General features: G+C 50.9%; 1 protein-coding gene across 3 annotated transcripts in view; it reads right to left on the reverse strand.

Moving 5' to 3' along the window:
- Positions 1–10,963: 10,963 nt before the first annotated feature.
- The window catches only part of BTC (betacellulin), a 37,037-nt gene continuing 31,869 nt past the window's right edge, over positions 10,964–16,131 (reverse strand). For all 3 annotated transcript variants that reach the window (XM_075929367.2, XM_075929366.2, XM_075929365.2), the window contains exons 4-6: positions 15,170–15,316; positions 14,422–14,529; positions 10,964–12,310 (exon numbers count right to left, since the gene is read on the reverse strand). In XM_075929367.2, coding sequence (XP_075785482.1) covers positions 14,424–14,529; positions 15,170–15,316 — 253 coding nt within the window. In that variant the 3' untranslated portion in view covers positions 10,964–12,310; positions 14,422–14,423. The remainder of the gene's footprint in view (positions 12,311–14,421; positions 14,530–15,169; positions 15,317–16,131) is intronic.

Genomic DNA, 16,131 nt, shown 5'->3' on the forward strand with positions numbered 1-16,131 from the left:
TTTAAGTCATCCCACTGAAGTGGCAGAGCTGAGAAACTTCTGAACATTGAAATAGCTTCTGAGCCGGGTTCTCAAACTTCATTGCACTGCAACTCCCTTTGACAACAAAAAGCCTATAACTTGAGCCTCGCCACCCAGGGATGAAGCCCTCAGATTTTGGCTTCAGCCCGAGGGTGTAGGGCTTAGGTGCCACCTTCGGCTCTGTGGCCCAGCAAGTCTACCCCAATTCTGGTACCCCCATTAAAATGGGGTTCTAACCCACAGCTTGAGAACCGCTGCTTCAGAAGATGATGCAACAAAATAATTCAAACAGTTATGGGACAACCAGCACACTGGGAACGTTCCTCCAACCCCCCTTCCCCAAGCGTTAGAAAGCAGTGTATGCCTTGAAACGAGGTTTGGATTTCCCTTCCTGTATTCATTTGGTGTCTTAGCATTTATGCTCACTCTAGCTATTTTTTCTAGGTAAGTATCTAAGCCTTGTTTCGATCCAGCTAATCTCTTGGTTGCAGTGCTACCTAGTGGCAGTGAGTTCCACATGCTCATTGCGTGACAGATTCATACCACTCTTGGGCTCCACAAACCCTTTGATTTCCCAGAAGTTATCTGCATGCTCCAGCCAGAATAATTAACACCCTACCTGCAGCCTAGCGAATCAACTCCCGCACTCTGAGCCGCAAACACGTCTACAAATCTGGCATTCGATTTGGAAACGGGACATGGCGTATCTTCCAGCCATCCAATTCTACTACCCCCACCCATGCTGCTGCACCGAAAACTAATCCAGTTCGTAAACGGCTGTCAGGATGTGACTGAGGGAATGGGAGTTCAGTCTCAGTAGAGACTGCAAATCTTGCCCCTTGGAGGGCAGGGGGAAGCCATGAGAGAAGCAAGGGACAGGTGGTGACAAACTGACCAGAGTGAACCACTGTGGGGTTTGGTGAGGTCACTGCATGAGGAGGTGTGTGCAAGGTACCAGTGTGGGGACCAAAGAGGAGAGAAGGACCTATTAGACTGAAGAGATACTGCCCAGAAGTAGGCAGCCAAACTTCTCTTGGTGCCTTTGCTCAGTGACCTCAGGATGGCAAAGCAGGGTGCTCAACTATGATTTTTTTTTAATTGGTTGGATTGACCTGTCCTCCTCCCTCCCCCTGCAAAAAAACAAAAAACAAAAAACAGCAGCATAATGGACAGATGCTTCCACTGCCTGGGAGAGGGCCACCCTGCAAAGCCACTGAGAGGAGGATGTACTCAGCAATCCTTTCCGTGACCACATCGCCTTGGACCATCACAGGCCCGCAGACAGCACCCCCAGAGACACAAGGGAGGCGGGGATCTGTCAGGTGGCCCAGGAGGGGTAGGTGAGGGGAAAGAGTTGTGACTTTCTGGGCTGAAGTCAGAGCTCACCAATGTCACAGTAAACCAGGTTCTGGCTGAGTTTGGTTGGATCTCAGTGAAAGGCAGGGAGCTACTGGCTGAAACAAACAAGGCTCATATCCACATTTCACAGGGCTCTCTGGTGCTAACCAGATCAGACCTTCCTCCTTTGCGTTCAGGCCACGGATGCTTTGCAGGAATAAAACGGTCACAGTCCCATGCTCCACTGGGTTTCAGGACACATCTACAACACATCCAATAAGCAAAGCCCTGACAGCTCATCATGCGGTAGCACTGGAGCCTTCGTGTCCCCATTGCGATAGGACACTGTGATCTTAAATACCATGCTCTTTTCCAGAGTCATTTCTTCTCCTTCCTCTCTGCCAAGCTGTCTGGGACACGGACTACAAGCAGCAGCTGGGTCCATTTCGACAGCTCAACATCTTCTGCGGAACTGTAACTTCAGGGGGACAGTCTGCGCTGACTGTGTCTCCTAGCTTGGGGCCGATAAGACAGAGCGGAAAGAGGGGCCCATTCGGTCTGAAATGCCCAAAAAGCCCATTGCTTACTCCAGCGTAGGGCAGGACCTCAGAGAGCCCAGTGGGAGCTGGGTTTTGAAAAGGCATAATGAGGCCATGAACCATGGCATTGTGACATACAGGAACCCCTTTCCCACCCCAGTGCTGAGGGCAGGAGAGCCAAAACTTGAAGAAAACTCGCCTGTGGGCTGGGGTCTTGGGCCTGACTCCTATTTTTGCTGCTCAGTTCATAGACACCCAGGACAATTCCCACAGCATGCTGCCACCAGGTGCATATCAGCTGCCTGTTTTCAAGAGTGTTTATGATTAACTGTCCCTCTTTTTAGTGACAGATCATCTCCAGCTACATCCAGCAACAATGATCCTAAGTGTCGGAGCAGCTGTGAATAGCAGAAGACACCCAGAAACCTTCCTTGTTCAATGGAAGCATCCCTGTAATGTTGACACTTTGTAAAACAAATTGAAACTGGTGGAACAAGCTGCAAAGACAACAGGAGTCTTTCCTATAGCTTCTGAGAGCAGCAGGTCAGATCTATGGGATTGATTGTCGTGCTTACCAAACAGCAGGGTGTGCACAAGAGAAACTGGCCCTTTTGGTTACAAGAGGGAAAGGGTTGCTTCCGCAGCAGTCCTCAGGACACAAAACTGAAGCATCGGCACTCCTGCGAGGTGCAGCAAGATGCACTGGAAAACACTACAAGTTAATGGTGTAGAACTACTACTGACTTGCTTTGTACACTCATAAAAATGCTCAGTCTTCCTTTTCATGTTTGGAGAGTCAGTAGTGAAAAGGTTAGGTCCTTTAGAGACTCGTTTCATTCCTGATCAGCGGCAGCTGTCAATAGACAACTTTGGCCCAGGTTGTGAATGTCTTATGGTACCTTACTCCATGGGGTTATTATTGTGCATTACAGCCGTAACTAATGGCTCCAAGTGAGATAGGCGCTTCAGCATGCTCAGTCTGCTACAGACACACAGCAAGACAGATATTGCCCAAAGAGGTGACAACGTAAATGTACATGATAGACTACAGGGTGAGAGAGATTAAGTGTCGTTAATGCATTTTACAGATGTGGAACTGAGGCATTGAATGATTAACCTCCTCCAGGTCCCAGAACAGGGCCGTGAACCAGCAAATGAGATATAAAATGTCACTTTATCTTTTAACCGAAAACTGGAGTGGGGAACTTGCAGAATGAAAAAGTTACGTAAAACGGTTTTGCTGACGCAGACTCACATATCAAGCACCGTGCAAAAGAACAACCCTAACAGCACTTCAGAGAAGCCAGATGTAATGGCAGAAAGAAAAGGCTATTTTCCTTTATCCAAACTTTGCAAAATGCAGCCTAGAAAAATAAAACTATGTATCGTGTGAGAAGTAGACTGCACCCAGAGAAGTCTTTCAATGTTAATGATTTAAGAGTTATTAACAATGAGCGTAAAGCCTTTTTGAAAATACATGGACCAAAATTTTAAAACTTGAATCTGTTCCCTCCACTCCCAAAGACCCAGGCTACGTCTACACTGGTGGCTTCTTGCGCAAGAACAGCTGTTATTGCGCAAAAATTTGCCAGGTGCCTATACTGCACGCGTGTTCTTGCACAAGTAAATTTACAGTACAGCATCGGAAAACAGGGCTTCTTCCAGAGGAATTATTCCTCTCCCCACAAGGAATAAGCCCTCTTGCACAAGAGGGCAATGTAGACAGGCAACATGAATTTCTTGCGCAAGAAACCCCTATGGCTAAAATGGCCATCAGAGCTTTCTTGCGCAAGAGAGCCTCCGCACTGCCATAGACGCTCTTGTGCAAAAGCACATCTCTTGCAAGAAGCTGCCAGTGTAGACACAGCCCCAATGTTTAGGTACCTACATGAGTAATGTGATTTGCAAAAACGACAAGGAGTCCTGTGGTACCTTAAAGAGTAAGGGATTTATTTGGGCGTAAGCTTTTGTGGGTAAAAACTACTTCATCAGATGCATGATGTGAAAATCAGAGGTAGGGTCCTCATTATTTTTGCAGTTACAAACTCAACTACCCTTCTGGGATTTGCAAAGGCACTAAGCACACACAGAACCCACTGACGAGAGCTGCAAGTGCTACTGAAAACGCTTAGCAACAAAAATAAAATGTCACATCACTTAGCCCTCTAATTCACTTCAAGAACTAATGAGTGTTCAATATCTTCCAGGGAGAAGGAGGGGCAAATATCAGGTCACTTATATAGGTGACTCAATATGCATTTGGGGGCCTAGTGTTTGAAAATTTTGGCCATGATTTATTTCATGTCACTGTCACTTTAAACCTAAATTTCCCCAAGCTCTTATTTCAAGAAAAATAAGCCATAGGAGGGCAATCCAACATCTCTGGTGGTTACTGTAAGAGACTGGCACAGTAAGCCAGGCCCTACGTCACGACTGTCAAAGTGACAGATTCCGGCCATGTCTGTCTCTTGAGCAAATGCCTGACTGCAATATTTTTAGCCAGGGACATGAAGTCTGTTTATTAAGAGCAGCTTGTTAATTCCCACCAGCAAGACTAGAACCACGATGAATCGTGGACCTTTGTTTGCTACCCATTAGCACGGACAACAGAGTTACAGTATAAAAGGCTGGAGTAGAGAGGACGTGTCTTTCACCTGACCTGCACTTCGGACCGTGATGCAAACCTAGTTCCTTAAGGAGGCAGCTGCCTAACGAGGAGAGCAGTTGTTCGCCACTAGCACAGGGCACTGCCCATAGAAGTGACTTACGGGCCCTCCGTGCACAGACTCAGAGTATGCAGCAGCAGACCCAAACCTGCCGCCCTGTCAACAGCACTACCCCGGTGAGTAAGGGTGCAGCGTTCAGCCCACTCCTGGCATTTAAGAGCCTCACAAGCACACACACCACTTCAGGCAGGCTCCTCTCTACAGCTGCCTGACTTGCTGTGCCCCAGCAACCTCCTGCCAACTAGCACCAGCAGGATGCGTGCGTGGCCTTGATGAGGTCTCTACTAACACCAATAGCCCACTCGTGGCCATAAACATTGTGAAACACACGTACAGAGAATCAGGGGCAGATATAGGGCAGGGCGAGCGGGGTGGCCGCTCCGGACCCCATGCGCCGTGGCAAAGGGGGGCCCCGTGAAATTGTGCTGCCCTGGGCCCAGCAATATGGTCATCTGCCCCTGCAGAGAATAAAGGCCTTATGTATTTTGCCTCAGGGGTCCCACACGTCTAGGCAGCTAGTGCTGGCCTCAGAGACTCATTGCGACCCTCAGCGTTAGCCTCTCTCCCTCCCTGGAGGCAAGGGTCGCAGCCTACTGACCCTCATCTTAGGCCAGGCAATGGTTTGGCATGAGAACCCGCCGTAGCCTCCATCTTCCCTCCCCACTCCACCACAGACACATTACCTGAGAGGGAACCCGGACCCACCCTCTACTCCAGGTTACAGCCCAGGGACCCTAATGGCAGTTGGCAACAGGTAGTTTTACTTCCACTACCGAAGTTATAGGCCTGCCCTGGGCCACTTCCCCCAAACGGCCCCTCCCAGCACCGTGCTCCCGGTACCTGCTCATTCTTGTCCTCCCAGCTTTTCCAAGCGCACCACCTCACCAACACCCTCACTGAAGGGGAGCCTGTTACACTAGTCCCAGCAGGTTCTGAATGGGCTGCAGGTGCTCTGATTGGCCTCTCCCAATTGCTTCTAGCAAGTTCTTAATTGGTTACAGGTGTTCTATGCTGGCCACCTGACTTAACGGGTTCTGGAACATTCCTGAGTGCTCTGGAGCAGCGCCTGCCCCGGTCACTCAGGGAACAGAACACTATTCGTCCAGTGGCCCGCCTGCTTACCTTCGATCAGTCTCCTGCAGCCAACTGGCTGAGTCTGCCACACTATCGCTACCTAAAATGATGTTCATAAGCTCTTGCAATTAAAAGAAGTCTTTGGGAGAGGGCCTTTGCGGCAGGAGAAAACAGAGACTAATCTCCTTTGCTGGTCACTTGTGTATTGCATGCTTCATGCTATATGCGTATTTGCATTACTGAGCCGCAGGCAAAAGAAGGGATAGGAAAATAAAACCTACAAGCGAGGCAATGCACAGGATGAAACTAACTGCAGGAGGTGGCAAGCTGACAGCAGACTTGGCTTGTGAAAGGAGGGTCACAACCACCCTGGCTGTACTGTGCTTGAAGGATTTGGCGCAAACAATACTCCTGCATAGAACGAGGCTCTACAATGCACATTATGATTTTATTTGTAACCCTTTGATTCCAGTACTTCTGCTCTGTTAAATAAGCTGATACCTGATTTCACTAAAGGCCTATCCAAGTGCTGTGTGTGAAGCAGAGGGGTGAGAGGAGGTGGAACAGGGAAGCAGTAACCTGTGAGTACTGAGAATCTTCAGTGGACCAGTGCTACGCACGCCAGGGAGATGCCCAGAGGGGTTGGGGGGTGTCAACCATTAGCCTGTAGAAAAAGTGGGGCCCTGCAAAGCCTAGAGGGGAGGACTTCTGTTGCCCGTGAGGTTACTATGGTAACGAGGGGCCTCCAAGCCCTGGGTACCAAAGTAGCAGCGCGGTTGCCTACACCTGTCAGGCAGGCAAGGCTCCAACGTTCGAAAGGCCTGCTCCTGCTCGGGCTGGCGGAGAGAGCTTTTAGCGCAGATTTTACTGGGGATGGGAGCAGGGGCCCAGGGTCTTCCTCACCAGAGATCGTTGACTTCAGTGGGAGTGGGGCATATTCCGAACCCCAAAAGCCAGGTGGTAACATGGAGTCAGGTGCTTTCCTGGGTGTTGTCTCAACCCTCCCCCCCCCTCGCAAAACCCTCTCACCTGAAGGTGGCGACGTGCGAAGCACCAGCTTGGGGGGGGGGTCTAGTCAGAGCTCGGGGTCCCCTTTCACTGCTGATATTCCTCCACAACCCTCTGCCACATCCCAGGCTGCAGCCCCCAGGAGGCTGGGTCCCCCATTGCCCTGCCCCGGCGGGTGCCTCACAGTGCTTGGCTGGTGTAGCCCCTCACACCTCCGAATCAAAAGCATCAAACCAGTATCTTATTACTAATCAACCACGAGATGGCTCTTCTGCAGGACGTGCCTCCCTCTCAGCGTTCCACGGGGGGAAGCGACAGACAGAGCCGTCCTCACCCATCCGCAGAGCACACAGCTGGGCAGGGCAGCAGCGCGCAGAGCGTGGACAGAACGCTCCTACTGACCAGGTGCCGTTCTCACTAGTACTTGCCCCCGCTAAGCTTTTGGCTTCTGGGGTGGAGGGGAGAATGAGCACCTCCGAACCACAGACGTTTTGATGTTCCATGGCGGGCGTGGGTGTAGCCTTAGGTGTCAGGCCGTTGCAGCTGCCCAAAAGACAGTCAAGCTGGGCACGGGCCTTCCATGTGAAAAGAGAATAGTTGGCCCAAAGTTTCTTCTCAGAGCAGGATGCTCGAGTTTCTGGCTAGAGGCCAAACTGGCTCCTGGATGGCGGGGGGTGGGTAGCGCACAGGGCTCCACACTCCCATTGGCCGAACCTGCTGCCAGCTACTTCTGGGACGCAGCCTGGTCTGTGGTGCCAGGAGAGGCAGGGAGCTACATTAGCCCCCCCCCCTGCACTGCTGACCAGGAGTCACTCAAGGTAAACCCCTCCTGGTCCCTCCCCCCCCCCACACGCCAGAGCCCCCCCTCCTACACCCCAAATCTCTCAGCCTCACCCCAGAGCCCACATTCTATTCAAGTTATGTTGGGCCGCGGCATTAGTAATTTTCTTCAAGTGGGTTGTAGGGGGGTGGGAGGGAGGGAAACAGTTTGAAAACCGCTGGCCTAGACTCCTCCTCACCTCCTTGTTCTTCCCCAGTGACGACAGCGCACGGATATTTAGAGCAGACGGCCCACAAAGATAAACACTCGGAAATGCCCGGTCGCTGATGGACTGCAGTAGAATCTACCTGTTAAGATAAACTGCCATACGGCACTCGCCGTTCAACTTCCCTAATATAGAGATTCGCAGAAGCCACCCGCCCTCCGAAGATGAACTCGTTCGGCCCCCACACTGCCACCCTTCGACGCAAGAATACGCGGAACTAAGTACGTATCCCTCCGGGGGGAGGGAGGAGCGGTGCTGACAGCGATAGCACACTGTTTGCTTGGCACTACATCCCAACGGCACAGTAGCTGCTGAGAAAGCTTTCAGCCCTAGCAACAGCAAAGGGTGCTCGCAGCGTGGGCCCTTCAAAATAGAACACGGTGCAATTCCGCTGGAAGACCTGATTGAGGCCGCTTTATGATGCTAGAAGTCTGCTCCAAGCGTTCACACAGAAGGCTTCATAAAACGCTATTTCAGATCCAACAAGCAGCAAAACAGTAACGAGATGGCAATTGCCCGGCCTCCCACAAAGCAGAGTTTAGTTAGTAAAGACTTCGTTGTTCCTCCGAGTAGGGTAAGCAATCGCTCTGTGCTCCCTGGTATTATAGTTACCTGCCCATCAAGGTGCACTCTGCCTATACACAAGCATCACCTGCTCACAGAATAGTGAAAATAAAAAGCACATTTTAAAAACCCGTGTTGCACCATATCACTACCTACTGGGCATAGCTGCCTGGAAGTTGAAACCCATTTATGCTTTAGGCTCGGAGTCTTGAGGAATATCCCACTAGCACAGATGTCATCTACAGAACATGCATCAAAGGGCACTCGCTCAGCAAACAACTTAAGCCTGTGTTTCAATCCTTTCCTGAAACAGGACTAAAAGGTGAATTCACAGATGCATAGTCACTCCAGAAACAAAACAATTAGCTTAAGACAAGGAACGGCATGACGTTTCCCCTTTGCTTTAATAATGCCTGTTCTAGTGAATCTTCCCATCTATAGATATCAAAGCACTTTACAAAGGAATTAAGCATTGTTATTCCCATTTTACTGATGGGGAAACTGAGGCACGGGGCAGGAATGCAATTTGCTAGAGATCTCTCAGCAGGCAGAGCTGGGAACAGAACCATCATCTCCTGAGTCTTTAGCCACCAGGCCAGGCAGCCTTCCTTTACAGAAAAAAAAAAACAGCCTCTTTTTACTCCCCGGCATGCAAAAGGCAGCTCCTGTTTTTGTAGACTGACACCGGACGTCTTTGAGAGCGTGGCCCTACAACGTGCTGCAGCCCGTACGTACTCTGGGATCCCTTTATTGCCACCAGCAAACTCTCAAAGCAGCAGTTGAAGCTTTGCAAGTGTCAGTAACATCCACACCATCAACCTGTTTCCCCTCAGAGGCGAGGCCGTAGGGGGACGTGTTCACAGCTTGGTTCCTTCGGGCACCTACTTTTAAGGCTTTAGAAACCAAAACCTCACGGCAGTCCCACTGGCACTCTGCCCTGTGAGGCTCTTGACATAGGTCAATGCCACCATCCAGAAGACAAGTCACCACACAACCCGCATAAGGCCACTGAGTTCGGTGGGACATGCCAGAGCACCACACAGCGACGGCCACTCCAAGGAAAGCCTTTTAAAAGCCATGGTGCAAATTCATCCCTCACTTCACTGGAATGGTGTAAGGAGAACCAGCCCTGTGTGTTTATGGAAAGGCTGGGCTCTCATGCACTGCAGAGTAAGCCCGTCTCGAAGCCAGTGTGAACACAGCTACAGCAGACAGCTCTTCCACCACATCCACACCCCTGTGCTTTGAACGCATTTTCTTCACCTGCGTGTTTCCTGAGATGCAACAGACCACTGTCCAATCGCCGGGTTCTCTTCTGCAAGGGCACCAATCAACTGCATTATTTTGGCTATTGTAGGCAATATCGCTGTGTGTTACTCATGATGCAGCCAACCACTGACATGTCAAAAATGCAAGTGTCCTATTCGTGTTTATACAATGAGAAGTCCTGTGGCACCTTATACACAATCGCTGTGTCTAGACTGGCCAATTTTTCCGGAAAATCGGTCGCTTTTCCGGAAACTTGCCAGCTGTCTACACTGGCCGCTTGAATTTCCGCAAAAGCACTGACTTCCTACTGTAAGAAATCAGTGCTTTTTGCGGAAATACTATGCTGCTCCCGTTCGGGCAAAAATGGCGATCGGGGCTTTTTTGCAGAAAAGCGCGTCTAGATTGGCACGGACGCTTTTCTACAAAAAGTGCTTTTGCGGAAAAGTATCCGTGCCAATCTAGACACTTTTCTGAAAATGCTTTTAACGGAAAACTTTTCTGTTAAAAGCATTTCCGGAAAATCATGCCAGTCTAGACATAGCCAATCAGATTTATTGGGGCATAAGCTTTCGTGGACAAAGACCCACTTCATCAGCTGCGTGTAGTGAAAATTCCAGAGACAGGTATAAATATACAGGCATAAGAAAAGAGTTCCAATCAAGAGTAAGGTTAGAGATAAAGAGGTCAGTTCAGTCAAGGAGGGTGAGGTCCACTGCTTTTGTAGTTGGCTAGCTATTCACAGTCTTTGTTTAATCCTAAAATGATAGTATCAAATTTGCAAATGAATTGTAGCTCCGCAGTTTCTCTCTAGGGTGGCTAATGTAGGCATTCGAAGTTGCAAATGAAGCCCAGGATTTAAATATCCTGGGCTTTATTTGCATCTTCCCATCGGGGCGCCATTTTTAAATCCCCATAGTCCGAACTAACTGCCCGCGGCTACACGCAGCAACCAAACGTTAACTCAAACTAAGGACTTAATTCGAGTTAACGTTTGACTGCCGCGTGTAGCCACGGGCAGTTAGTTCAGACTAAGCAGATTTAAAAATGGCGCCCGGATGGGAAGATGCAAATAAAGCCCGGGATATTTAAATCCCGGGCTTCATTTGCAACTTCAAATGCCTACATTAGCCTCCCTAGTTTGAGCTAGGGGGCTAGTATAGACATACCCTAATGGACTTGATACCGATGCTTATATTGAAGTTTGGAAGGATGAGAATTTTAGCCTGTAATGAGGGTAATCACCAAATTCCTTGCGTGCGCGCGCACACGCACACACGCACACACACAAGCACGCACGCACACACCTAAAAAAATATATCGATTGATGATCATCTAACTCTACAGATCGGCAAAGAAAGAAAAACACTGCTTAAGAACCTGGAGTTGAATGTAAGAATATTTACTTAGTATATTTTGACATGTGATGTTCACAATGTGTTTAATGGTTATAAAACTAGCTTTTTGAATCTCCGTGTCTGCTGATTAAATATTTTTTGGTCTGGCCCCTCCTACTGTGTGGCCATAATTTCCCACGACTGAAAACTTAAATAGATAAAAATAGAAAAAAAGACTTTAAAATAAACTATGTTACTGCCAGTCAAAATCATAAAAAATAAAAATTTAACACTGCCAAGCCTGACTCTAGTGAAGGGTGCCTGACACTTTCCATTATACGACTGTTTTCAGTTGCTTGTAACTTTGTAAGACTGTTTGGTTGAGACTTCCCAGGGTGGAGGTTTCTATTTTGGAAACCTTCAGCTAAAACAGTTCAGCTGTTTCTGATGACAAGTTTAGGAAAAAACTTTGTTTTGCCCAAACTGGAAAAAAATTCGTACAGCTGTTAAACTGAGTCTAGTGCCTCCATGCTTCAGGTTGGGGACTAGAATTTTACAGCTGGGGATCCGAGGCAAAGAGATTAAGGTCAAGATTATCATCAAGCGTCCACCAATTTTGGGTGCCCGGTTTTGGAAGCCTACCGCCTGATCTTCCAGAGAACTTCGCCTCATGCAGCATTTGAAATGCTGAAAGCACAACTCCAATTCACTCTGGCTGCAGATCTGAGCACTCAGCACCTCTGCCAACCTGGTCTCAAGTGTTCTTGTTTTCTGGGTGCCTTGTTTGAGACCACAATTCTGGTCATTCCTGCCCGACGTTCCCAGCATCACGTAGGACCTCTGTGACAGAGGAAGCGCTAGAATCCAAGTCTACATCCCATTGTCTTCAGCAGGAGCCTATTCCTTCTCTCCCCATAATTCCCTGCCTCTTTTACTACACACCCTTCCACTGCAACAAATGAGGCAGGGGCTGACCACAGCCTCCTTCACTACATTACCCTATTACTCAGCTTAGGCAGAGTACTGAATGAGGCAGGGTCCCGGGGAAGCAACGGCATGTGACCCAAACAGTAACACAGATTGGGAACCCTGACATAAAATACTCACTACATATACCAGAACACTAGCTCATTAATTTGCTACTAACGACCTATCCATTACCTTGATAATACATTTTATCAAGCATAGTTAATGTTTAAGGCTAAGAGATTTAGGAGAAGACCTCCTGCCCTTTGTTTACACAAGTCATAAGTACAAATAAACAACGTAAAAAAAAAAAACCACCCGTTATCATTCAGCTGCATTTATTATTCTAGTCAGAGCCCGTCTGTGTCCCTCTCCAGCTGAGCTCCTGTGCCATGTGGAACCTGCCAGCAGGCGCCTTCAGTAACCTGTCGAGGTTAAAAACAAGAACGGGGGTTTAACGGCAGCATGAAGACAGGGCTTACTAGCACTGTGCTACTCCCGAGTTTAAAAACCAACATCCACAAGTCTAAGTGAGTGGAAGAGGTCAACTGCTTAGGGCCAAAGGAGGAGACCTGAAATGAGCTGATGCGTGGGGTGTGGAAGGATGGTGAGCGTATCACCTGGATTCTACACTGACTGGGGGAAACCCCGGCCGATTGCATATGATCCTGTCACAGGGAAGCCCACCAGAAGGTAAAACATGCACCCAGAGCTCAAAGAGTGGGTGTCCAACACTGTAGGGGGGAAGCGGAGTTGTGCGTGCAGGATTTTTCAAATCAGCGCTGGCCAGACTCTGGTGATAAAGCTTCGGGGGGAGCCACGTTAGCCAACGCCGAGTGCCCGGGTACAGGAGGAGGAGGAGGAGTTTGGGCCTATGAGAAGGGGAAGACTGATGAAGCCAGGAAAGCCCACACAGAACCTGGCTCGTGCTAGCAAAGGACCGTCCCCGGTATGAGTCACAGGGCCCTATTCCCACTGTAGGGACCAAGTAGCTTTTCGCTCATCTCAACCTGTAACAATCTGAATACAAACACCTGAGAGCAGGAACAGCCACTCACCAATGGTTTACATGGCACCCAGTACAACGGGGCACTGCTAACACACATTCATCATCCTTATAAACCCCCACCTCAGAGAGGCTGCAATGAACCGCCAGCAGTAACTGCCACAGGGATTTTCAGTGGACGTCTGCTCTCTCAAGCCCCTGGCCCAGGTATCCACCAAATTTGGGCCACCCCCTCCCCCATTCTGTACCTACACACCAGAGCCCAGGGCCAGGGAATTCTCTGCTCTTCCATTGGGGCAAGCCCCGTGTGTGCATGGGGGCAGGATTCTCCCCCCTTTCCTGACCTCCGGAGAGAAGACAACAGAGCTATAAAAGCCCGACAGGCACGTGCCACGTTCCAATCCTGGAGGGGAGATGCCTGTTGTAAGCAGGCAGGGCAACCTTGTGATTCCAGCCAGGGAAGCCAGGCTAGAACCCGCGAGCAGCAGGCGTGTCAGACACGTGGCTCTGCTCTACCAAACGGGGTGGCACCTGTGGCCATATCTCCTCACTCTTACACCACCATGTGTCCCTCCTTTCACTCCCCTCTGCCCAGGCGCAACCAGCCCAGCTGTCGGAGACTCCCGGGGGTCTTGTTCGACTCATCCCCTGCAGAACTTTGACCCCGCCCACCCTCCCCAGCCCTCTGAAGGGAGCTATAGTGGGGTCCCCCTGGCATGCACAAGCCCACCGGGGGGCAGTGCAGGAGCTGGAAAGAACGCTGCTTGATTTTCACAGCCCCGCTTGGGTTAGCCACTGTGTTCCCTCATTTTTTCCATCCTTGGGCGGAATCAATTTTGTCATGTGCACCGAGGCTTGTGCAGATGTGCACCAATAGCATAAACGCCAGTGTAGGAGTGCTCTGCAAACCACTGGCTAGCAGGGCTGGCTCTTTACAGACATCTACTTTTTAGTTTTAGACTGAGCCACTGTGGTGCGGAGTCGCTGGGAAACCAACAGACAGACGCCCCGAGGGCTGTTTTTACCGCGTCACTCCTAACCCAGCTGCTGCCTGGGGAGTTTAAACTACAGGATGTTAAATATCGGTTCACTGACTAGTCGAGTAACCTTGTGAATTCTTATTGGTTACTCGACTATTCTACAGTCCCTGGGGGCGGGGCCGGCAGCCAGTGCGCTCCAGCCCCACTCTTGAGGAGCCCCCGTCACTGTATCAGAGGCAGCAGTGCGGAGTGGCAGTATACCCTGTCCAGGAAGGATCTGAGCTCCCAGACCTGGCGTGAGCCAGAACTGAGCCAGGCTGCTGGCCACCCTGCTAAACAATGAACTGGCAGTGGGAAGGGGAGAAATGTGTGTAGTCTATAGCATTAACCTATATGCTTTTGCGTATCGGTTAATTGTTAACCGACTATACTATTACGTCCCTATTACATCGGTTAACCGACTATACGATTACATCCTACTTTAAACCCGACACCGGCAGGGCTCAATTCTCTGCAGCACACCCCCGCACCCCTTCCCATGCGAACTCGCCTTCATGCAATGTCTGTCTCTAGGACATCCTCGGGTTTGGGAGGCAAATCTTTCTGTAGCGTTTCCATTTCTTCTTCCTTTCTCCTCCTGCGCCGCTTCCGACGGTGACTTGCAAAGCAAAACAAAAAAAAGTCAGTGATTAACCCAAGCTAACTTGGAGCAGGAATTCGCTCGCTCCAATCAGATGCATCCCTAAAGACACGCCTTTAAAATAATATTTACCGCCCACTGGAGCGCTAGGGAGCCCTCGTAACACGATGAACCCTCCAGCCCACCCAGGAGATCATTAACTAGTCTCCGCAGTTTACAGAGGGATGCGTTTGAGGTCAAAGTGACGTCTCCTGCTTGAATGAAATGAGAAGAATCCCTTGAAGTGAGGTTGTTAGTAACACCCTGGAGCCTCTTTCATCCGGCAAGCTTGGGAACCCGGGTTTGCCGGAGTAAAGATTTTGCCAGGCCAGGGAGGGAGGGAGGGGGGGATGGGTGTTTATCTGGCACTCTGTGTGCCCCCCCACCTCGCCGCTACCAGGCACCGCCCCCACCGAAAGCCCCCAGCAGAGCGCATCCGTTCCCCCAGCTGCGTTAGAGAGGCCGGAGCACAGAGGGTGCAGCGTATGTAAACATGCCTGATGCTTCCCTTCCCCGCCAGAGCCCCCGTGGCTCAGGGCCAAACAGACCTCCCACGTGTTGAGACGCACTAGCCCAGCGGGCAGAGATGCAACCCCCCCGGGCGCGCGCCCCGACTTACTAACTGCAGGTGCATATGCAGATCACCAGGGCGATGAGCGCCACCATGGCCACTATCAGGCACACCACCACCACCTGCCCTTCGTGGCCTCGCAGGTAGAATATGTCCACGTGCTCACATCGGGCGCCGGTGTAGCCCTTCTCGCAGCTGCAAGAGGGAGGGAAAGCGGGAGAGGTGACGACTTGATGCCGCTAGGAGGACGTGGAGCGGAGGCCCGGTCCTTCACACACACAGGGACACAGTCGTCATGGGCCGCGCCGCCCGCTGCCCTGTGTGAGGGGGAGAGGACCCAAGCTCCGCACAAAACATGGCCCGGCTCGCTCTGAGGTATCGCCAGGTTACTTCCCTTCGGGGAACAGGCTGACGGGCCCCCACTCAGCTACGGCAGCCAGCATGTCCCCCTCCCCCGCCAGCTCACAAGTGGGGGTGGCAGGCGGAAAGGGGGGGCCACTCACTCACCAGCAGTCAGAACCGGAGCAGGGGGCGAGAGATGGGTCCTGACTCCCCCGAGCAAGGGCTGTGACAATCCAGCCCTCTAGGAGCCAGGATCAGGCTGCCTGTTACTATCTTTGGCAGCAAAACCTGGGGCGCAGAAGAGCCTTTGGGGGGCAACTCTGCCACCAGGCTGCTGCGGGGGGTCAGGGAGGGGTTAATGCCAAGCCGACCCTCTGGCAGTTCCAAGCTTGCTCACATACGCTGGTGGAGCAGGTACCACTCAAAAGGTTAATACCCCACCCCCAAGCCACTGAGCATGACCCCAGCAGCATATGGGGCACGAGCCACTGAGCGGAGACCGATGGTTTGGTTTTTCCTGCAGCTTCTTGGGCGTTGGCTCTCCAAGGAGACCTCCCTGGAATTACCTGGGGCCGCCGTGGCTCACAGCAGAGAGTGAGCAAACCCGCCCATGGACCACTCGCACAACATCCATCGGATGCAGCCCAGAGCATCTCCTTTTTGCAGGT

Source organism: Pelodiscus sinensis, chromosome 4 (genome assembly GCF_052426305.1).
Source record: "Pelodiscus sinensis isolate ZL-2025 chromosome 4, ASM5242630v1, whole genome shotgun sequence".
NCBI classification, from domain to species: Eukaryota; Metazoa; Chordata; order Testudines; family Trionychidae; genus Pelodiscus; species Pelodiscus sinensis.